The following is a 24,618-nucleotide window of genomic DNA, read 5'->3' on the forward strand; positions in this document are numbered from 1 at the left end:
AAGCATGTTGAAGCAGCTGCTGGTCCAGCTGTGATCCAAGTGTAAGGGATCAGACACTCACTCTAGAGAAGTTTGCCTCCTGTGGGTGTGTGGGGGTGGTGAAATCCTACTCAAGTACTTGATACACTGAGGTCATTTCAAACCATGATAAATGCTATTAAAAACTAAAGGAAGTCAGGTGGTGGTGGTGGTGGCACACACCTTTCATCCCAGCACTCGGGAGGCAGAGGCAAGTGGATCTCTCTGAGTTCGAAGCCAGCCTGGTCTACAGAGTGAGTTCCAGGACATCCAGGGCTACACAGAGAAGCCCTGTCTCTCAAAAAAAAGGGGGGGGTGGGAGCTGGAGAGATATTTTAAAAAGAAAAACACATGTACAAAGTGTGGTGGCTTAGTTCGGTGGAGTGCTTGCCTAGTATGCGCAGAGCTCTGGGTTAAATTCCATCTAAGGCAAACAAGATTCCCAGCCTGGAATCCCAGCTCTCAAAAGTGGGGTCCGGAGTATCAGAAGTTAAAGGTCATTCTCTACCACATCCCTCTGAGTCTGAAGACAGCCTGGCACACTAGAGAGCGGCCCAAACCATAAGCCAACAAAAGAATGGCCATGGCTTGCAAAACACCAGGTTAAATGGTTGTATGAGAATTTTTAAATGGGAGGTATTTTCTGTGGAAGGTTCTGGGCCCTGCAGCTTTTTGCCAAAGGTTCCTAGGCCCCACGTGTTTTGTAAGAGGTATCAAGCAAAACATTACCTGGGGAAGCCCTGCAAAGACTGCGAAGACGCATCAACTGTATTCAGATGAGGAAACCTATGTGTGTGTGTACATCACCTTGCCTGGTGCCTCCAAAGGCAAGAAAGAAAAAAATCACCAAATCTCCTGAAGCTACCTGACATGCATGCTGGGAAGCAAACCTCTGGCAGTGCAGCAAGCGCTCCCTCAGCCTCTGAGCCATCTCTCTGGCCCAGGGACCAACTGCTGCCCAGGGAGTTCCAAGCCACGCCCATCTCTCTGGCCCAGGGACCAACTGCTGCCCAGGGAGTTCCAAGCCACGCCCATCTCTCTGGCCCAGGAACCAACTGCTGCCCAGGTGGTTCAAAGCCACGCCCCTTGCCTTCTCGGGTGATTATTGCGCATCAGATTGATTTCGTTTTATAGTTTTACCATCTCTCTTCCACCCAAGAGATACAAACATACATCCATCCGAAGACAGCGTAGCAACCACCAGGCTGATGTCTGAACAGCCCACAAGATGAAAACCACCTCCTGGAACTAGAAGAATTTCATCACAAAGGCATTTTTTAGCATTGGGTCCCCGTACTTCGTGGGGATCCAGAGTACTGTCTCTGCCCCAAGGGCAGTCCCACTCACTACCCCTCTCTAGCCCCCTAATCCAAGGCATGCACAGACCACCACGATGCCATCAAAGTTAATTCCAGAAACCCGCAGAACATTAGGGCTCGCTGGAAAAATCTGCCGAGTCTGGGCCTGGTTTATAGCTTCTCAGGGAGACAGCCACCCGCAAACATCCTAGGCCAACAAGAATGGCATTCCATCCTCCCCACCCTGCCCCAACAGAGCCCTTCCAGGGGCGTGTTCTACACTGAGCCCTTCTCCAGTCTCCCCGTTCTGGCTTTAATTGCTCTTGGGTTTTCAAGTCATCCATGTATGGTGGTGCTTGTTTAGCAAGTTAACCACTGGACCCTGCTTTAATCGGAAGAGCGTGCGATGGTTAGGGACTTGCCTTTCAAGTGCCTGGCATCCCCTGGCTGCACCGTGGGACATCAGCTGCTCTTGCTGTGTCTTTGATGGGGGTGTGAGCCCTCCACAGGAGTCAGCGGGAGAACTGGACTGGGACTCTGGGACAGGTGTGTTTAACCCTCCGCGCACCGTTGGCTGATGCAGGGCTCGGTGTGGCTCTGAAAGCATAGTGAGGAAGCTGCCGCGCTTTTGGCTGCCGTTTGACTGGATCTCACGGTCGACTGCATGACTAAAGCCCACTGAGCTGGCTGGGGTGTCATGGGTGTTCAGAGTGCATCCAGCAGGCAGCAGGAAGTACATGGGAAGCTTCTCTCCAACTCTCACACCCGGATTGTTTTTCTTTTATAGCTTATCTGTCCTTTAAAACGATAGTAAGTATTCGCAAGTATGTCTGTGGCAGGGTATGTACATATATTCAGATATATGTGTGTATGTATATATGTGTATATATGTATATGTGTGTTTATATATACACACATGCACACATACATGTATATGGTTCACGTGTGAATGCACATATGTGTACAGCTGGCCAACGAGCTCCAGGAACCTGTCTCTGGCCCACCTCCAGCCCCGGGGTTATAACTGAGCCACCATGCCTGGCTTTTTCCCGGGTGCTAGGGACCCAGACTCAGGTTCTTGGGCTGCATGGCAGGATCTTTTCTGACTGAGCCGTCTCCCCCTCCCCCGTGGCAATCATTTTCCATATTCATAGCAGCACAGGGACATCTGACAGACTTCTTTCTGCCGAGATTTGGATCTTGCATTTCGCTCTCTTCGCCTCCTTCAGTTGGATGGTGCGGTTAGATTGCAAAGATTGCAAACGTGGGGTTGGGGATTTAGCTCAGTGGTAGAGCGCTTGCCTAGCAAGTGCAAGGCCCTGGGTTCGGTCCCCAGCTCTGAAAAATAAATAAATAAATAAAAAAGATTGCAAAAGTTCCCATCTTTTGCAACTTGCCATCAGTTCTGTAAGGATCGTCCCTACGTAGGTCCCTTGCTCGTGAGTTTATTTGTTCTGACCAAATATCTGATAAAAGGCAATTTATGGAAGGAAAGGGCCACTTGGACTCACAGTCTGAGGGGGAGCACCGTCTGTCCGTGGTGTCTGGGAAAACAGGGGAGCAAGGAGGCCACACTGCATCCTCAGGATGCACCAAGCAAAGAGCCAGCCCTACTGACCCACTTTCTCTAGTGAGGCTCCACCCCCTACAGGTTCTACAACCTTCCAAAGCAGAACCGCCATGTGGGTACCAAACGTTCAAACACTTGGACCTGCGGGGCTTTTCACATTCAAGCACAATAATGAGAATGAATTTTTCCCCCGGGTTAAAAAAAGCAAAGTGGTATTTCAGAATATGTTGCCAATTATTCGTAACTGTTTTAACCCAAGAAAAGCCTGTGTACACTTTTGAATTCGTGGCATCATATACAGATAAGTATTTGACAAACAGCAGCCCCCACCGGCCACCACCTTTGCTCTCTGCCAGGAGGCGACAATCTTCAACTTGTGCTGTGCTACTTAGATTCTTATCTCCAAGTTTCCCTTTTCTGTCTTCTCTGTGACCTCTGACTTCGCAAAACGTGAATAAAAATTTTAGTTCTCAAGGCTGGGGCCCTCGCCTAGCACGTGCAAAAGCCCTGGGTTCCCTCCCAGCACCAAAAGAATAAATACATTACAAGAGGCCTTTAATCCTAGTACTTGGGAGATGGAAGAAAAGAAACAAGGATCCAAGATGAGCATTGGCTCTATAGTAAATTCGAGGCCAGCCTAGGCTACATGAGGCCCTGTCAAAAACAAAAAGAATGAAGGTCCTGTCTCTCACCCTTCTGGTCACAAGCATAGACCTCCTGCTCATGTCATGCCGACCTCGGCTTCACTCATATCGCAATTCGGTCTCTTAGAACGACATAAACACTCTCCTCAGAGAAACGGTTCTTACCACAGTGATTGTTTTGTGCTGAGTCAGATGACTGTTCTCCTCTCTCCCCCTGCGTGAGAGAGTCACACTCACAGTCAGGTGCACAGCGGGCACGCCTTTCACAGTGGCCTTGCACAGGCACAGAGGGAAGGCACGCAACCTTTCCTGGGTCACACTGACTCCCAGGCTCCAAGAGGTTTGTTCCCCATTGCCCTCTGCAATTACAGAGTCTCTGTCTGCCACCTCCTGGCCAGAACCCTGAACAGAAGGCTCTGAAGCCCTGAGTTGTCCTGGCCTGCTTCTGCACAGCTGCTCTCCCCTTGTTTGTACTTTTCCTTTTTGTTGTCTTGTTCGCTTTTTAATTTTGTTTTATTTTTAAGGTCAAAAGAAGTCTGAGTTTGGAATTATTTACAAAAAATGCCTCCCTCTTTCTCTGTGTGTGTGTCTGTCTGTCTCTCTCTGTCTCTCTGTCTCTGTCTCTCTGTCTCTCTCTCTCTGTGTCTGTCTCTGTGTCTCTGTCTGTCTGTCTCTCTGTCTCTGTCTCTCTGTCTCTGTCTTTCCCTGTCTCTGTCTGTCTGTTTCTCTGTCTCTGTCTCTCTGTCTCTGTCTCTGTCTCTCTCTCTCTCTCTCTCTCTCTCTCTGTGGGTATGTACTTGTGTGTGCGTGTATGTGTGCATGCTCACGGTCATGGGTCCATGTGCACACGGAGGCCAGTGGACAATCTGAGCTACTATTACTAAGCGACATGCGCCTTAGCTTGAGACAGGTCTCACTCACTGGCCCAGAGCTCACCAGTTAGGCTAGTCTGATTAGCAGGGAGCCACCTGTCTCTGCCTCCCAACACTGAGATCATACGTCTGCACACCACACTGAGTGTTTTATATACATTCAGGCTCAGGGATCAAACTCAGGTCCTCACGCTTGAACAGCAAGCCCCTTACTGCCTGAGCCATCTCCCCAGCCCTCTGTCCAGTGTTCACTTAAGGTTTGTTCTTGTTTCTTTTGATGTGGTAATCAGTGACCAAAGGCAACTTAGAGGAGGAAAGAGTTATTAGGTTTATACTTCCGGGTCACAGTCCTCACAGAAGGAAAACAGGGCAGGAACCTGGAGGCAGGAACCTGGAGGCAGGAACCTGGAGGCAGGAACACTGCTCACTGGGTTGCTGGCTCATGCTTAGCAAGCTTTCGTACATAGCATGGACCCACTTCCTAAGGATGGCGCTCTCCCAGTGCACAGGGCCCTTCCGTACCAATCACCAATCAAGACAGTCTCTCTCAGACGAGGCCAAGGGCCAGTCCAACACTGAGGCAGTTCCTCAACTGAAGTGCCCTCTTTCCAGGCGACTCTAGGTTGTGTCTAGTTGACAATAAAAACTGACAGGCACACACTTGAACCCACTGTCATCTGCAAGTCTGCCCCTCATTACCTTTATCCTGGAGTCTGGGCATAGGTTAGGCTCTGTGAAGAGAGATCTGTGCTGTGGAGAGTGTAGGAGGCTGCAGGGCTCTTTTTATTTTTTTAAGATTTATTTATTTATCACATTTATATATGTACACTATAACTGTACTTCAGACACACCAGAAGAGGGCATCAGATCTGATTACAGATGGTTGTGAGCCACCACGTGGTTGCTGGGATTTGAACTCAGGACCTCTGGAAGAGCAGTCAGTGCTCTTAACCGCTGAGTCATCTCTCCAGCCCGACTGCAGGGCTCTTAAAGCTCCCTACTGGACTTGAGATATCACTTGTGCCACATACAACACCTGAGCCCTCAGGGCCCAGCAGATCTGTCTTCTAAAGTCTTTCAGGATCCGCAGTCTCTGTGCAGGGGCGATGCATCTCTCTCTTCACAGGCTGGAAACACTGTGAGCTTGTATCTAGCCGTGCCCCAAGCACCTGGAAAAACAACTTTAAAAAAGAAAGATTAACTTTGCTCACGTGTTCCAGAGGGTTCTGCCCGTGGTTGCTTGGTCCTGGGCCCTCAGACAGAACATCATGGCAGCAGTTGTGTGAGGAGGACACCATTCACCTCGTGGGGGGAATAAAGCAGAGAGAGAGGGAGGGAAAGAGGGAGGAAAGGAAGGAAGACAAAGACATGTCTAAGACAGGATACAACAACGGTCAACCCACATTGGCCTACTTCCTCTAGCTAGGCCCCATCCACAGAAGTTTCCAGAAACTCCCAAAATAACAAACAGATAGGGACCAAGAATTCACTACCTGAGCTTGTGGGGACAGTTCAGAACCAAATCAAACACCGAAACACACACACACACACACACACACACACACACACACACACACACACACACACGCTAAGGTAGTGGTGTACACCTTTAATTCCAGTATTTGCAGGAGGCAGAAACAGAGTGATCTGTGAGTTGGAGGCCAGCCTGGTCTACAGAATGAGTTCCAGGACAGCTAGGACTACACAGAGAAACCCTGTCTCAAACAAAACAAAACAAAACAAAACAAAACAAAACAAAACACAGGCTGTCAAGATGGTTCAGTCATTAAGAGCACTGTCTGCTCTTCTAGAGGTCCTGAGTTCAAACCCTCACAACCATCTGTGCTGAGATCTGATGCCCACTTCTGGCATGCAGGTGTACATGCAGATAGAGCACTCATATACATAACAAAAATAATGAATAAATCTTTAACAAAAGAAAACAAAAAACAAGCAGCCCTTCATTTGTGAGTCAGACACAACAGACCACCGGCCCTGTTCACTGTGCCGTGGAATGCATCGCCCTCCGGGAGGGGCGACTGGGAGCAAAGCCTCCTTTCTTCTTTCCTGACATGAGATCCCTGACCAAAGCAAGCTAAGCTACAGAAGGAAGGACTCGTTCCCATTCGTGGTTTGAAAGTACAATCTCTCGTGGGGTGGAAGTCGTGTGGTGATAGCCTGGGGCGGTTGGTCAGTTTGGGTCCCCAGTCGGGGAGCAGAGACAGATGACGGCTCTACCCAGCCCCTTTCTCATTTTTCCTTATTCGTTTGGTTTGGGATCCCAGCCCAGGCAACGGTGCTGTGCACACCTGATTGGGTCTTCCCACCAGGCAAACCTTTCTGGGCACATCGTCACAGGCGCACCCAGGGGTGCGCTGCCACGATGAATCTATGTCTGTCGAGTTGACAATGAACCACTACGGTAGCCAGCTGTGCTCTACGCAGTGGAGATGGGGGATGGACACATCGGCATGGCCTAGCTGTTTTGCACTATATGCTCTGACCAGCTTGCTTCCGTCCCCTGTCATGGTTTCTCAGAGATCGCTTGTAGCCGTCACTCCAGGGTGGTCGCACTGGATGATCTCTGCCTCCTCTCTCCTGGTGTAAACAAGCTCCCCTCATCCCAGGCCATTCTCTCAGCCGCACAAGAGTCGGGAGCTAGCCGGAAGAGCAGAGACATCCAGCTGCCTTCCAGAGCCCCAGAGGCGACACATGCAGAAAGCTGTCCCTTCTCTTTCCCACAGGACACCACGACGTCAGTGCGCATCGGCCTGATGATGGAGGAGATGATCTTCAACCTCGCTGACACACACCTGTTCTTCAATGACCTGGAGGTCAGCACGCCACGCTCGCTTTCACAGTTGCCGGGGTTACTCCTGTTTAGTTGGGGGTCAGGGGTGCCATCTCTGAGAGAAATGTTTTCTTCCCCCCCACCCCCTTTTAGAGTTTTTGGAGACAGGGTTTCTCTGCGTAGCCCCGGCTGTCCTAGAACTCACTCTGTAGACCAGGCTGGCCTTGAGCTCAGAGATCCTATGAGCGCAGGTGTGCACCCCCCACTGCCTGACTCCTTTCCTTTTAACTACGTTTTTTTAATTTATGTATGCCAGAAGAGGGCATGGATCCCCCGAGGCTGGAGCATAGGCTGGGGCGAGCCAGGTCCATGTGGGTGCTGGGACCAGAATGCAGGGTTACAGAAGAACAATGGAGACCTCCTCCAGCCGACCCTTTTCTCTCAGAGACTCGAACCACTAATGACTCCTAAGAAAGTACAAAACCTTAGTCAGTGTCCTTTTGGGGGGGCACTCTTGTCAGAGTGACCTTGCTGGCCCTCCTCTCTCCCTGCTCCAGTCATGTGGGATGGTGGTTCTGCTAACCCAGTTTAAAAACAAACAAACAAAAAAAAAAAAAACCTGCTGGCCTCTTCCTCTTCCTCTTCCTCTCTTCCTCTTCCTTCTGAGATGCCTTTACTTAATATGTTCATTAAGGCAGACGAGTGCAGATCCTCTTGGGACAATGATGCTCAGCAGTGGGGCCAGAGTGGAAGCTTTTTAGAAAAGAATTTTCATTTTTAATTGGATATTTTATTTATTTACATTTCAAATGTTATCGCCCTTCCCGGTTTCCCCTCTGCAAACCCCCTATCCCATCCCCTTACCCTGCATCTAAGAGGGTGGTCCTCCACCCACTCACCCACTGCCACCTCCCCGCCCTGGCATTCCTCTACAATGGGGCATTGAGCCTTCACAGGACCAAGAGCCTCCCCTCCCATTGATGTCAGATAAGGCCCCTTCAGCTCCTTCAGTCCTTCCCCTAACTCCTCCATTGGGGTCCCTATGCTCAGTCCGATGGTTGGCTGTGAGCATCCACATCTGTATTTGTCAGTCTCTGGCAGAGCCTCCCAGGAGACAGCTGTATCAGGCTCCTGTCAGCAAGCCCTTCTTGGCATCAGCAACAGTGTCTGGCTCTGGTGTCTGCATGTGGGATGGATCCTCAGGTGGGGCAGTCTTTGGATGCCCTTTCCTTCAGTCTCTGCTCCACTCTTTGTCCCTGCATTTCCTGTGCTCTCAGGTGTGTCAGCATGCCTGGGAGACCAACTCTCTCCCAGCAGGATTTGGTGCAGAGAGCTGTGGCACGGGTTCAGCTCCAGGCGCAGATGGAAACCGGAAGGCAGAATTTACATTCTTCTGTAGAGGGAGAAGGACAGAGACAGACAAAATACGCTTAGTGTGTTTGCCCTTGGACCCCTGAGCAAGATACAAAAAGGGCAGAGAGTGTCAGACATAGCTTAACTCATTTGTTTGGACATAGTCTCTATCGAAAGATTTAGGGATAAATTCAAAGGAAAAACATATTTAAAGAGAATTCCTTGGGGCCAGTGAAATGGCTCAGAAAGTAAAGGTGTTTGGGGCCTCCTAACCTTGATCCCAGAACCCACACAAAGCTGAAAGGAGAGGAAGCTTGTCCTCTGACCTCACCTATACACTGTGGCACATGCACACACTCGCTTCAGATTTATGTGTACGCGCATGCGCACATGCACAATAATAATAATTTCTAAATTTTAACATTGGAGGAAGGGGGTTCTAAAAAAACAAATTGAATAAAGTAGAACAAAACTATAGACACAAAAGCTGAAAGAGACAGACAGACAGACGACAGACAGACAAAGGCTGAGAGAGAGAAAAAGAGTCCCCACGACCACCACCACCCCCGGGGTCAAGCTAACAGCTGCCATCAGGTTGAAAGGTGACCTGTGAGTATCTCGGCAGACCAAGCAAGGAGGGAAGTAAGACTTACCCTTCCTCATGATAAGTGAACAGCTCTGCTTAGAGGGAAGAGGACGGATTCCCCCCGGAGAGCCGATGGACTCACAGGCTTCAAGCAGCTTCCGCTGACTGTAAACTATCATCCCAGTCACTCAGAACAGAATGAAAGCTAAAGGCGACCTAGATTAAGCCGGACATGAAAGGACATTGCTGCCTACCCTGAGGATGTCGCCGGCATTTCGAACACCCCTGAGGACTAAGCTGTGGGGTAGAAATAGCTCCCAGCAGAAGCTAGACATCAAGGGGCCCCTACGAAGACCACAGGGCTGCAAATGGCTTTGTGGTTGAGCAGTAGGAGGCCCAGGCAGGCACAGGGCACTCCGTCCATCTTGGTGAGTGAGGAATCAGCCAGATACGTGTGGGCTCCAGGCAACTCCTGCAGACTCCCACCCTCTGGTCTTTTTTTTTCCTCTTGAAGTCTTTTGAGACAGGGTTTCTCTGTATAGCCCTGGCTGTCCTGGAACTCTCTCTGTAGACCAGGCTGGCCTTGAGCTCAGGTATGCCCCCCACTGCCTGATTCCTTTCCTTTTAACTACATTTTTTTTGTCTATGTATGCCTGAAGAGGGCATGGCTCCCCCGAGGCTGGAGCATAGGCTGGGGCGAGCCAGGTCCATGTAGGTGCTGGGACTAGAATATGGGGTTACAGAAGAGCAATGGAGACCTCCTCCAGCCGCCCCTTTTCTCTCAGTCCCCAAAGGCAGTGACCGTCATGGCCACAGTTTGTGGGGAACCACCTCAGGCACCAGACAACTGGGGCTGCTGGGGAACTCCAAATTGTTCTCATTCTCCAAACCCTGTTCAGCAACGTCCCCATGCCAGGTGCCCCAGGGTCCCTTGGCAGAATTGAACCCACGTCTTCCAGGAGTAGACACACAGGCTGCTTGCTTGGACAGGCAGCCCTGTGGGACCATGTAGAGCAGTTCCCCAGGGTGGGCTGCACCAGGCTCAGGAGGGAGGCAGGCACCTATGACAGACTCTGTGTGCAGAGGCTTGGGGAGCAGCATCCTGTTAGCTGTGCTATCTATAAATAGGGCCCTCAGGGGACTCTCCTGCTTCCTCAACCCAACCAAGAACATATGTCACATCATGTCAGGTGGAGAAACTCTGAAGACAGCAGGAGGGTAGCAGAGGGGCCGTAATGGAGCCCCTGGATTTACCTGGAATCCTGGCTTCTCTTCTGTAGCTGTGATGAAACACTCTGACAAAAGCAACCTATAGAAGTAAGGGTTTATTTTAGGGCACAATTCCAGGTTACAGTCCACCACTGTAGGGACCTCAACATCTCAGGTATTCAAAGCAGCTAGTCACATCACATCCACAGAGCAAAGAGCAATGCATGCCTGGGCTGTGTAGTGAGGCCAGCCTGGGCTACATAGTGAGGCCAGCCCGGTCTATGTAGTGAGGCTAGCCTGGGCTACATAATGAGTTCAAGGCCAGAAGCTGGGACAGAATGAATGATACTGTCAGAGAGAGAGAGAGAGAGAGAGAGAGAGAGAGAGAGAGAGAGAGAGGAGGAAGAGGAGGAGGAAGAAGGAGGAGGAGGAGGAGGAGGAGGAGGAGGAGGAGGAGGAGAAGAAGAAGAAGAAGAAGAAGAAGAAGAAGAAGAAGAAGAAGAAGAAGAAGAAGAAGAAGAAGAAGAAGAAGAAGAAGAAGAAGAAGGGGGCTGGGGATTTAGCTCAGTGGTAGAGCGCTTACCTAGGAAGCGCAAGGCCCTGGGTTCGGTCCCCAGCTCCGAAAAAAAGAACCAAAAAAGAAGAAGAAGAAGAAGAAGAAGAAGAAGAAGAAGAAGAAGAAGAAGAAGAAGAAGAAGAAGAAGAAGAAGAAGAAGAAGAAGAAGAAGAAGAAGAAGAAGAAGAAAGGGATGAAGGAAGGAAAGGGAAGGAGAGAAAGAAAATAAGGAAAGCTGGTTGTGGTGGCAACCACCAGTCGGATTTGCTGAAGAGGAGAGGACACTTAAATCTAAGTGCTTAAAACTAAGGAAGCTCTCAAAATCCAGTGATTCATGATGTCAAAGGAACAGGATGTAATTGAAAGGGTCCCCAGTGGCTACAGCTGGGGTGATTGTTCATTTCGTAATAAATAATGAGCTATTAAGTTCCAACTCAAAGTGCAGAAGAAGCACTCACAGGTCCGTGCTGACAGACAGCACAACCATGAGTAAGCAAGAAAGGAGACGGCCCATCTCCCCGGCAGAAAAACCCCACACACTGTGTGCACGCGCTGCAGCCTCTACAGGAGCCAGTGTGCTATGGCTGAGGGAGAAGGCCAAGGTGGAGAGTAGCTCCTTCTGAAGGTCGTGAGGAACACAGGCTCCTGGTGGTCTCCGGTGTGCCTCAGCGTGCATGTGTGTCACCCATCTTGGCAGCACTCTTCCTCCGTGCATGCTGCTCCCTGTGTCAGATCGGCACCTTTTCTCCTCCAAGCCCTAACCTGCCTGACCCTGCTTAGCTTCCCAGATCAAACCATATTAGGCTCATGCAGGTGATGCAGACAAAGGCAAAAGTCTCCCCTGGGTGCAGAGGGAGAGAAAGAAAGAAAAACAGGGACTCAGCAGAGTCGAATTCAGTGACGACTTCCAAATAAAGACAGGCTCACAGGCATCGGAGGTTAAGATGCCCACACAGCTTCTTGTGAGGAGGACAGTTCAGCCCATAACCCGCCCTGGCATTCTCTGCTTCACTTTCTCCGTGTGAGGTGGGAAGATAAGAGTCTCCCTTGATGTATGTAAAGGGCTGGGCAGAGCCCCTGCCTGCCACAGTGAAAGCTCACAGAACATCTTAGGCTTGTCTCCTCCCAGGAAGTTTTCAGTCATTTATTCAAAAGTAATGAATATGTGTTTAACCTCTGTGTGTGTGTTTGTGTGTGTATGTACGTCTGTGTGTGTGTGTGTGTATGCACGTCTGTGTGTGTGTGTGTGTATATGTATGTCTCTATGTGTATCTGTTTCTCTCTGTGTGTTACATGAGTGTATCTGTGTCTGTGTGTGTGTATGTGTGTGTATGTACGTCTGTGTGTGTGTGTATGCACGTCTGTGTGTGTGTGTGTATGTATGTCTCTATGTGTATCTGTTTCTCTCTGTGTGTTACATGAGTGTATCTGTGTCTGTGTGTGTGTTTGTGTGTGTATGCACGTCTGTGTGTGTGTGTGTATGCACGTCTGTGTGTGTGTATGTATGTCTCTATGTGTATCTGTTTCTCTCTGTGTGTTACATGAGTGTATCTGTGTCTGTGTGTGTGTATGTGTGTGTATGTACGTCTGTGTGTGTGTGTGTATGCACGTCTGTGTGTGTGTGTATGTATGTCTCTATGTGTATCTGTTTCTCTCTGTGTGTTACATGAGTGTATCTGTGTCTGTGTGTGTGTTTGTGTGTGTATGCACGTGTGTGTGTGTGTGTGTATGTCTCTATGTGTATCTGTTTCTCTCTGTGTGTTACATGAGTGTATCTGTGTCTGTGTGTGTGTTTATGTGTGTATGCACGTCTGTGTGTGTGTGTATGCACGTCTGTGTGTGTGTGTGTATGTATGTCTCTATGTGTATCTGTTTCTCTCTGTGTGTTACATGAGTGTATCTGTGTCTGTGTGTGTGTATGTGTGTGTATGTACGTCTGTGTGTGTGTGTGTGTATGCACGTCTGTGTGTGTGTGTGTATGTATGTCTCTATGTGTATCTGTTTCTCTCTGTGTGTTACATGAGTGTATCTGTGTCTGTGTGTGTGTTTGTGTGTGTATGCACGTGTGTGTGTTTGTGTGTGTATGCACGTCTGTGTGTGTGTTTGTGTGTGTATGCACGTCTGTGTGTGTGTGTGTATGTATGTCTCTATGTGTATCTGTTTCTCTCTGTGTGTTACATGAGTGTATCTGTGTCTGTGTGTGTGTATGTGTGCATCTCTGTGTGTACATGTGTGTGTATTTGTATGTGTATGTGTGTGTTTGTGTCTCTGTGTCTCTCTCTGTGTATGTGTGTGCATGTATATGTATGTGTGTGTGTGTGTGTATCTGTATGTCTGTGTGTATCTCTGTGTGTGTCTGTGTCTCTGTGTCTCTCTGTGTGTGTACATGTGTGTGTGTGTGTGGTGTGTGTATCTGTGTGTCTATGTGTGTATTTGTGTGTATGTGTGTATCTGTGTGTGTATGTATGTGTGTGTGTGTGTGTGTGTGTGTGTGTGTTATTGAGGAAGGAACGTAGAGCCTCCTAGTGTGTTTTAGGCAAGCACTCTACCAGCAGGAGGCTAGACCCCAGCCCTTAACTGTTTTTATTGTTTTTTCTGTACTGAGGAACAAAACTAGAGCCCATGCTTGCCAGGCAAACACTGTGCTGCTGAGCCACGCCCCCAGCCCCTGTTTTGTTGTCATGGTGATAGTGGTGCTGGGGAGGACTCTGAGCCAGCCGAGCTGTGTACCTGCTACACAAGGGTGTCTGTCTGGGCCATGCCCCCTGCTCTCATGATTTCTATTATCTTTATCATCGATTTGCTGGCACTGTTTAGATATGGCTAATCCTCTACTGCCTGCCGGGTCAACCTCAGCTTCTTCCCATGGATCTGTTGTTTCCTGCCAGATATAAACATCTAGATCATTCTTTTCCCACTTTCAGATTCTCTGTATCTGTTCTTTTAAAATATTGCATATTTTAGTAGGTCGCTGTCCACACACACACACACACACACACACACACACACACACACACAACCCCATAGTGAATGTCTCCTTCTTAGCTGCTTTTCCACAATTTTGGACGCCTTGGAATCCTTCTGTGAGCAAACTTGAGGACCTGCCCTGGTCTTCCAGGTTATGAAGTCGGAATTCCCCCAGTGGGCATACCACCGGTCATTCCCCTCCGTTCCAGTAGGCAGAGGGGAGGGATGTGTTATCTATGTGTGTGGTGTGTGCATGTGTCCGTGTGCATGTGTCCGTGTGCATGTGTTTGTGTGTGGTGTGTGTGTATGTGTGTGCACGTGTGTGCATGTATGAATACATGTGTGTGCACATGTGTGTGCACATGTGTATGTGTGTTTGTGTGTTGTATGTGCGAGTGTGTGTATGCATGGGTGTCCATGTGCATGTTGTGTGCCCTTCCTCCCATCCCTCACTGCACCAATAAGCAAACATATGGTTGATCTCTCCACAAGTTCCCTAATCCATATCATCTCACCTGTGTAGAGGTTGTCAGAACTCTGTCTTTGTCATTGTCCCACTGAAACCCCTTCCTCAGGCTAGTCCCCTTTGACCTGAGATAGACCAGAGTTTTTCTGCAATCCATATGAAGGTACCTCCCCTCCAGCTTTGAGGACCATCCTACACACCTGGGGATACAGCAGAATTAGGAGCAGGAATCTTCCTCCAGAAAGCCCAGTCAGGCTTCCTGTCCCCTGCATTGTCCGGTGGCCTTGGCCGATGGCTCGAGGGGTAACTTGATCCAGGTCAGCTGGTGGAGTATGAGGTAGCGTCTAGCGAGTGTCATGGTGTTTTATGAAGTCCGAAATGTGATCGCGCCTGTTGTCACAGTTTAGCGCCCCTGACAATCCCTCACAGATGAGAAAAGCAGAGCCTCTTTACGTGCCTTTCCCCTGAAGTCAGGGATGCCCTGGGGTGGGAGCTGTCTGACCCCGACAGGGCGCTCAGGCCCGAGAGAAGGACAGCCTGTGCCAGGTCTGCAGGGCATGTAAGACAGACAGTGCTCACGCTGCTTTCTGCAAGCCTGGATCTGCAAGGGCAGCCTTGCACTGTGGATGCAAACCGTTAGGTGATGGGGCTGCCTCTCAGTTAGCAGAGCACTTGCCTCCCATGCTCAAAGCCCTGGCTCCATCCCTGGCACCACAGAAAGGAACCGTGGGAGCCCGTACTGTGTTCACATGTAGTGGAGGCAGGAAGATCAATAGTGCTGGGTCAGCCTTGACCACATCGTGAGTTAGAGACCAACTTAATTGTCTCAAAAGAAAAATGAAACTCATCAGGGTGTTAGGATGACTCCTGGACCCTACTTCATGCAGGATGGCTGTGAAGCAAAAATCTCAGATATCCACAAGCACCAAGTAAACAATGTGGACTTCCAGGCCCCAGGACACAGCCAAAGTTCAGTTCCAAGTGACATAGTACCTGGAACTCAGAAAGAGGTTCCCTTGGTTTAGATGTTGGCGATCGTTTCAAAACACACTTTGGGAGCGTCTGGAGCTGTGGCCCAGTGGTTAGAGCACTGACTGCTCTCCCACGGGACTCAGATTCCATTCCCAGCACCCACACAGAAGATCACAACACTCTAACTCCAGCTCCAGGGTATCCTTCACCCTCACACAGAGATATATGCAGGCAAAACACAGAGGCCCATACAACGTAATTAATTAGTTAATTAATTAAATCCAAGTTCCAATTCTTTTTTTTGTTGGATATTTTTTATTTGCATTTCAAATGTTATCCCCTTTTCTGGTTTCCCGTCCATAAACACCCATCCCATGTTTCTACGAGGGTGTTCCTCGTCCACCCATCCACCCACCCCTTCCTGCCTCCCCACCCTGACATTCCCCTACACTGAGGCATCGAGCCTTGGCAAGACCAAGGGCTTCTCCTCCCACTGATGCCCAGTAGGGCCAACCTCTGCTACATACGTGGCTGGAGCCATGGGTTTGTCCGTGTGCTTCTTAAAAGAAAAAAGAAGAAAGTTATCCCAACACCAGCCTTTGGCCACCACATGGATGAGTGTGCAAGTATATGTGTGCACACATAACCATGGATGGACACACACACACACACACACACACACACACACACACACACACTTTGCCGTGACCCCAGCTTCCAAGCTATTTCCTGGCAGAGCTCACTAACCCAGTCCAGGAGTTGGATGTTGACAAACTCCTTTGTCCTAGAGCAGCACTTTCCATAGAACTTTCTGTGCATCCTGCTTTATGGTGTCCTCAGGTACAGGTGGTTGTTGATACAGAAGGGAAACTGAGGCACAGAGCAAGTACCCATGGCTTGTGGAGCAGACGGTGACCGGCCGAGGTTAATGCCTGGATGTGACAGACCTCCCTGTGTTGTGAAGGTTAAATAGCACCCACCTGATGGCCAGGGTAACTGTTTTCCTAGAGTCTGGGGGAGCCTGAGTCCCCCCAGTCCCATATCAGTCATTCCCCTTTACACGTGGGAAGCTCACTCAGCTGAGCTGGCCACTTACCTGATGTCATCGCTCCTTGTGGTCACAGACTTGTTCATATGAGAGCCAAAGAGAAAGCAGTCAGCACCTCAGCCGAGGCCCTAACCTTTAGTGACAAACCCAGACCAGCCCCCAGGAATGCCAGCTCCAGAGCTCACCCACCCTCAGCTTAGGAAACGCACTCTTAAAACCAAGGCCACTGGGGTTGGGGATTTAGCTCAGTGGTAGAGCGCTTGCCTAGCAAGCGCAAGGCCCTGGGTTCAGTCCCCAGCTCTGAAAAAAAGAAGCAAAAAAAAAAAAAAAAAAAAAAACCAAGGCCACCAGTCTGGGATGTGATAATAGTGTTTGCTGAGGAGGCATGAAGCCCTAGGTCTATCACTGGTGGTGGTGAGGCTCCCCTGCACTCAGGAAGTGGAGGCAGGAGGATCAGAAGATCAGAGTCATCCTCCACTACACAGTGAGTTCGAGGCCAGGCCGGGCTACATTAGACAAAAACATCACCTTCACTGCAGACTAACTGGCCCACCTTTGTCCTTTCACATTTCCTAAGGACTGTGACCAAATCCACGTGGATGATGTCTCATCCGATGACAATGGCCAGGACTTAAGGTAAGGATTTGGGGCCTGAGGAGTTTCCCTCCCACCTGGGGACCTCCACACAGGTCAAACTGGACTCCTGTCTTTACCTAAGAAAAGGATTTCAGGGTGAGCCAACGTGGATTTTTTCATTAGTGGTTTTAGTGTGTACAGATGTTCTTATCTGTGCATGTGTGTGTAATGCCAGATGTTACACGTCTCCCTTTATCACACTTATTTTATTTTTGATATGGGCTCTCTCAGTAAACCTTGAGCTTACTCTTTCTGCTAACCTGACTGGCCAACAGCCCCAGGCATCCTCCTGTCTCTCTCTAAAGCACCCCAGCCCCGCACTGAGGTTACCTCTCCATGCACTGCATCCTTCATGGGTGCTGAGGGTCCAAACTCAGGTGCTCGGGTTTGTGAGGCAGGCACTGTACCCACTGACACATTGCCCCAACCCCAGATTTTCTGCAGAGTCTGATGGAAAGAAAGGTATTTAGGGAAAGAGTAAGACTCAAAGGGGAGGCCACTTTATTGTCTTTGCCATGAGATAGGTAAGTAAGTAGATAGATAGAAGATACATGGATGGATGGATGGATGGATGGATGGATGGATGGATGGATGATAGATGGGTAGATGGATGACAGATATATAGATGGATTGATAGATGATAGAGAGATAGATAGATAGATAGATAGATAGATAGATAGATAGATAGATAACTGGTAGATAATAGATACAGAGAGATAATTGAAAGTTGATTGATAGATTGAATAATAGTAGAAAGATAATCAACAGATTAATTGGGGATTAATTAACTGAGGTAATTGGATAGGTGATAGATAGCTGATAGCTGATACATAGATAGATAGACGATAGATAGCTGGTAGATAGATTAGCTGATTGCTAGATGTTATGTCAGTGATAGATGAAAAGTAGATAATGAACAATTGAATGAATATTAATAGAAAGATTGATGTTTGACTGTTGGTAGATAAATAGACAATCAATAGGTAGGTAGGTAATAGATGAAGATGGATGGATGGATGGATGGATGGATGGATGGATGGGTAGGTAGATGAATGGGTGGGTAGATGGATGGATAGATGGATGGATGGATCAATGGATTGATGGATCTATGGATCAATGGATGGATGGGTAGATGGATGGATGGATGGATGGATGGATGGATGGATGGATGGACCAATAGATAGGTAGGTAGATGATTAAAATTGGATAACTGAGAGATGGAGGATGATGGAGAGATTAATTGATTACAGAAAGATAGATGTGGACACCTGTAAGATCCTGTGGCCGGGTGAGTTGCTTCAGAAGTGTAATCACAAGGTTTAAAGATTAAGCAAAGGTCAAATTTTAAGTAAAGTTTAAAAGTTAAGTGAAGATACATGAGCCAGTTTACTTATTCCTCCTGAAGGATGTTGTTGCGGTAAGCACACTTGAGGTGTCTTGTTTGGATGAAGGAAAAGAGAGGAGCACAGAGGTGTCAGACCCAGGGTTCTGAACACTTTGGCCCCCAGTAAGAGCAGTTCACTGGCACTTGGAATTCCACGGGGCAAAGATGGAGGCCTTCTCAGGCTTGGCTACTGTGTGTAGAAGCAGTGACAGTTTCCAAATGAGTCTAGGGGTTCACTCTGATGCCCAAAGACAGAGACAAGGGCTCTGTTTGGCCCTTGCTTGTGCACGGCCCCAGCAAGCATGCAGCCTTCTTAGGAATCCAATGAGAGCTGAAGTTCCTCCCTTCGGACACATACCAAGTGTGTCCAGGGACCCATGGATACCACAAGGCCTACTGTGGGTCCAGGGACCTGAATCTCCTCACACTAATGTCATCCCTGTCCTGTCTCTCCAGCACATACAACTTCTCCACTGATGGTTTCCACAGCACGGCGCCAGGGGCCAGCTTGTGCCTGGGTACAGGTGTTCACGGCGGTGTGGATTGGATGAGGAAACTAGCCTTCCGCTACCGTCGGGTGAAGGAGATGTACAATACCTACCGCAACAACGTGGGCGGTGAGTGACGGGGGTGGGTGGTGAATGATGGGGGTGGGGGCGAACATAGACTAGGTCAGGTGTTCCTGGGCCCTGCTGTGAGCCAGACTTTAGAAGGTTCTGCAAGATTTATGAATACAAGAAAATCAGTGGGCTGTTTGATTCGGGGTGTGTGTGTGTGTGTGTGTGTGTGTGTGTGTGTGTGTGTGTGTGTGTTTGTGTATGTACACATATATGCAGGTACATACGTATGTGTGCATGTGGAGGCTGATGTCCAGTATCTTCTTCAATCACTCTCTGCCTTGTTTTTTGAGACAGGATCTCTCACTGAACCTGGGCTTGCTGCTAGGCTGGGCTAGCTGGCCAGCAAGGCCCAGGGACCCTCTTGTCTCAGCCTCTCCATCACTGTGATCACAGGTTGGTGCTTTTTACACAATGCTGGCCATCCAGACCAGACTCTCTAGTCCTGGTTTGGCTTTTGAGGCACAGCCTTTCTATGGACCCAGGCTAGCCTTGAACTCACAGCAGTCTTTCTGCCTTGGCCTCCTAAATATTGTGGTTACAAATGTCTGCCAACCACTCCTGGCTGGCTTGATGTCACTCAGTGAGTGACACATCTTGTCCCAGAATGCTGGGTCCCCATGAGTCTTCTTGACACCACCAAAGCTGCTCTGGTGGCAGACTGCATCTGTTCCTAGAAGAATATAGATGCCTGGCCCCACCCCTGCCATCCTTCAAGCCTGCTGCTCTCAGAAGGCCGAGGTCCTTCCAAGCCATGCTGGGTGTGCAGTTTGAGGACCAAGGCTTGTCCCTGGAGCAGCTACCAGAAGCTAATTACAAAAGCATGGCCTGGGGTGGCACAGGGCAGCAGCATTATGTCCCAGTGATCTCACCCTCCCCAACACAGGCTGCCACCTTATCACCCAGGATGGCCCTATGTATCCCACAAGGCCGTCCTGGCCATGTCTTGTTAGAGTAGGACAGCCAGGAGGATAAGCAGGCATCAAACACGTGATCTCATAGTTGTTGTTGTAGTTGTTTTGTTTTGTTTTGTTTTGTTTTGTTTTAACAGGGTTTCTCTAGCAGCCCTGGCTGTCCTGGAACTCACTCTGTAGACCAGGCTGGCCTCGAACTCACATAAATCTGTCTGCCTCTGCCTCCCAAGCACTGACTCATGAGCTTATAGTTTTAAATCCTTGTGCAAAGCCCTGGGAAGAAGAGGTCCATGTGTTGGGAGAGGATACCCTGGAGGGACCTGACCCTAGACATTGGGTAGAGGACTAAACTGGGTAAAAGATGAGGAAGGTAAGAAGAAGACGGTTCAGGATCTGTAATGGAACGTGCAAAGGTCCTGAGGCAGGCATGCACCTAGTGCTTCGGGGAACAAAGAGAAACCTGAGCCCAGCATAGAAAGACACTAGAGCCCTGGCAGGGAGGTGAGGCAGGGAGCTGAGATGGGTTGGTCCGGAGACTCTGAACTTTTTTTTAAAGGAAGCTGAAGGCTAAACTGAGAAAGATAATTTAGAAACATCAAGGGAGTCAGCTGCTGGTCCTGTCTCCATGATTTCCTCCCTGTGCTAAGCAAGTGTGTCAGCCCCTGGCAGGGCCTACTTCTTCATCTAAAAGACAGAATGCAATCAGTGCCCATCTCTCGGGCTTCTGCGAGGATGAAAGGAAGGCAGTCTCATTAAAAGCACGTGCTCTGTGCATAGTAAGATCTCAGCAAAGTTGGTCTTTAGTATCTTCTGCTGTCTTCGTGTCCATCTTAATGGTTTGAACCCAGTACATGTTACGATTCCACACACACAGAAGACAATCTTGAGATACTGGGTAGATGGATGGGTCGGTAGATTGATGGATGAGTGGATAGGTTGATGGATGGATAAATGGATGGGTGGGTGGGGTTATATGGTAGTTGGATGGATGGATGGGTGGATGGGTGGGTGGGTGGGTGGATGGGTGGATGGATGGAGGGATGGGGGATGGATGGATGGGTGGGTGGGTGGATGGATGGGTGGATGGGTGGATGGATGGATGATGGATGATGGATGAATGGATGGATGGATGGGTGGATGGATGGATGGACGGATGGATGGGTAGATGGAGGGATGGATGTGTGGATGGATGTGTAGATGATGTGTGGATTGATGGATGGGTGAATGGGTGGGTGGATAGATGGATGGATGGATGGATGATGTGTGGATGGATGGATGGATGGGTAGATGGGTGAATAGTTGGAGGGATGGATGTGTAGATGGATGTGTGGATGGATGGATAGATGGATGGATGGATGGATGGATGGATAGATGGATAGATGGATAGACGGATGGGTAGATGGAGGGATGGATATGTGGATGGATGAATGAATGGGTGGGTGGATGGATGGATGTGTGGGTGGATGGATGATGGGTAGATGGATGGATGTGTGGGTGGGTGGGTGGATGGATGGATGGATGGAAGGATGGATGGATGGGTGGGTGGGTGGGTGGGTGGATGGGTGGATGGATGGAGGGATGGATGGATGAGTGGGTGGATGGATGGGTGGATGGGTGGGTGGGTGGGTGGGTGGGTGGATGGGTGGATGGATGGGTGGGTGGGTGGATGGATGGGTGGATGGATGGGTGGGTGGATGGATGGGTGGATGGATGGATGGGTGGGTGGTGGATGGATGGATGGATGGATGGAAGGATAGATGGATGGATGGATGGATGAATAGACAGAGTGATGGATGGGTGGATGGGTGGATGGATGTGTGGATGGATGGATGGATAGATGGATGAATAGATGGAGGGATGGATGGGTGGATGGGTGGATGGATGGGTAGATGAATGGATGGGTAGATGAATGGGTAGATGGAGGGATGGATGGGTGGATGGGTGGATGGGTAGACGGAGGGATGGATGTGTGAATGGTTGTGTAGACAGCTGAGTGGATAGGTAATGAATCAGTCAGTGGATGTTCTGAAGGTACAGTAGCTAAACTGAGTTGCCTTTGAGTGCTCTGATTTGACTCCCTAATTCCCCTCAGCTCTTTCTAACACGAGGATGTCCTCTTCACTGCCTTTACTACAGGCTTGATAGGCGCTCCCAAAAGAGAGACATGGCTGCAGCTGCGCGCTGAGCTGGAGGCCCTGACTGACCTCTGGCTCACCCACTCCCTGAAGGCCCTCAACCTCATCAACTCTCGGCAAGTGGCCACCCCTCACCAGTGCACAGTGGTGACACCTCATTCTCACACTGGGCAGGGCTCTCTCGCTTGCATGCTTTCCGGGCTTGGACTGGTGCTTCAAGGCCCAGTGGACACCCGCTGTGAGAACTTGCAAAAGATTAGAACTGACCTGTGCCGTCTTGTGGCACCTAGGCCTCACCCGAGCAGTCTCGAGCTCCTCCTGTGTCACGTGGCTAGCTAGCTTGCCACTCTTACAATACACTCTCACTTCTAAGTAAGGAAAGAAGCTGGGTATAGTGGGCACTTTTAACCCCAGCACTCGGGAGTCAGAGCCAGGGGAATCTCTATGTCCTCATAGCAAGTTCGAGACCAGCCAGAGCCTCACAGTAAGACCCTGTCTCAAAAACATATAAATAAAAATGAACGAACAAGAAAGGAACCACCTCACTGCACACCAAGGTCAGGCAGCCTTGGGCCAGAAGCAGCTACAGTGTCCCTGGGCATCACACCACCCAGCCATCCCACAGACCAGCTCCAGATCCTGCCCTAACCCACCCATGACCCCAGGACTGTCCTGGTAGTACCTTTGGGACTGACACAAAGTTGCCTTTGTCCCCAGACCCAACTGTGTCAATGTGTTGGTCACCACCACACAACTGATCCCTGCATTGGCCAAGGTCCTGCTGTATGGTCTGGGCTCCGTGTTCCCCATCGAGAACATCTACAGCGCGACCAAGACAGGTAAGATGGGCGGGGTTTGGGGCATGTAAGGGATTCTCACCCAGACCACAAATGACCCTCACAGCCCTCCAAAGAATGTAATTAGTCTTGGAGCAAGGGGCAAATCGACAGGAATCAAACGCCCTGCTTACTCTCAGCTCCTTGTTGAGTTCCTTGAAAATTCCAAAGAATGACGGCTTTCTTTTTCTCGTGGGGAGGTTCAATTTTATTCTTACATCCCAAATGTTCACAAATAAAACATAAACCTAGGTCTGGGGAGATGGCCTAGTGGGTAAAGTGCTAAATGTGCAACATGAGACCTGAGCTCAGATGCCCAGCACCCACCATAAAAAGCTGGGCATGGGAGTTGGGGATTTAGCTCAGTGGTAGAGCGCTTGCCTAGCAAGCGCAAGGCCCTGGGTTCAGTCCTCAGCTCCGGGGGAAAAAAAAAAGCTGGGCATGGTTGGGCACAGTAATTCGTGACTTGAATCCCAGCACTCAGGAGGCAGAAGTGGGCAGATCTCTGTGAGTTCAAGGCCAGCCTGGTCCACATAGAGAGTTCCAGGAGAGCCAAGGTTATGTAGTGAGAGCCTGTCTCAAGGGGAGGGGAAAAAAGCTAGGCATGATTATGCATGTTTGTGACACTGTGTAACACTGAGGAGGCACAGACAGACAGCCTGGATGAACTGGAGAACTAGGTTCAGTGAGAGACCCCATCTCAAACAACAAAGATAGACATTTAGGAAGGCAGCTGACATTGACCTTTGGCCTCCATAGCACCTGCGTGAGCAAGTGTATCTGTTATATCCACACGAATGTACATGCCTGTACCCCACACACGCTCACAGGTTCTAGTTAGTTGAGGTGGTTTCCTCTTTGGTTATTTTTAAACCCCAGTCTTCTATTTTGTGCAAAGGAATGTGATGTGTGTGTGTGACGTATGTTCACATATGTGTGTATGGACAAGCCCATGCTTCCTCCATTTTGAATCAGGGTGTCTTCCTGAACTTGGGCCTTGAACTTATTTGTTTATTGTTTATTTAGGCGAGGCTGGCAGTCAACAAGTCCTAGATATCCCGCCTGCATGCATGTGTGCATGTTCAAATGCACTCCTGCGTGTATATGCGTATGCGTGCATGCATGTGTGTGTACACTTGTGTGCCTGTGTGTGTTCACATGTGTGCATGTGTGTTCACGTGTGTGCATATGTGTACGTGTGTGTGTGTGTGTGTGTGTGTGTGTGTGTACAGGGACCCTTCCAGTTTGTTACATGGGTGCTGGGATTTGAACTCAGGTCCTCATATTTGCACAATAAGCATTTTTATCAGGTAAGTCATTTTTTTCCTTCCAAAATTTTTTTACTGGGGCAAAATAAGAATATAATTATTTCCTGGAGTCCTGAGAATTGAGCCCAGTGCCTCGATCACTCTAGACAAACTTTCTCTCACTGAGCTACATCCCCAGACCTGCATCCCCTGTTTTGCTTCTTACTTTGAGATTGGGTCTCACTAAGTTGGCTATACTGGCCTTGGATCCACTTATATATACCCTGGGCAGGCTTTAAACTTGGGTTTCCAATCCTGCCTTGGCCTATGACGTAGCTGGAATGTCAAGCCTGTGCCGACACCCTTGGCTATGGTATAAGCATGTCTACCATTGTATATTTGGGCTCTGGGTTTGCAGTACTGCAGTAAAGCAGGACAGAGTCCTCTGTTAGTGTACATTGCCAGGGCCCAGATAAAAGCACAGTAGATAGACAGGGGT

The 24,618-nt window shown here is 49.4% G+C and overlaps 1 protein-coding gene across 6 annotated transcripts in view; it reads left to right on the forward strand.

Moving 5' to 3' along the window:
* Eya2 (EYA transcriptional coactivator and phosphatase 2) overlaps positions 1–24,618 on the forward strand; it is a 183,612-nt gene that overhangs the window by 155,861 nt on the left and 3,133 nt on the right. For all 6 annotated transcript variants that reach the window (XM_087647288.1, NM_130427.2, XM_087647291.1 and 3 more), the window contains 5 exon segments: positions 7,147–7,236; positions 16,928–16,986; positions 18,827–18,987; positions 22,038–22,152; positions 22,754–22,875. In XM_087647288.1, coding sequence (XP_087503414.1) covers positions 7,147–7,236; positions 16,928–16,986; positions 18,827–18,987; positions 22,038–22,152; positions 22,754–22,875 — 547 coding nt within the window.

The sequence above is a fragment of the Rattus norvegicus genome, chromosome 3, assembly GCF_021556685.1.
Source record: "Rattus norvegicus strain SHRSP/BbbUtx chromosome 3, alternate assembly SHRSP_T2T, whole genome shotgun sequence".
Lineage (NCBI taxonomy): Eukaryota > Metazoa > Chordata > Mammalia > Rodentia > Muridae > Rattus > Rattus norvegicus.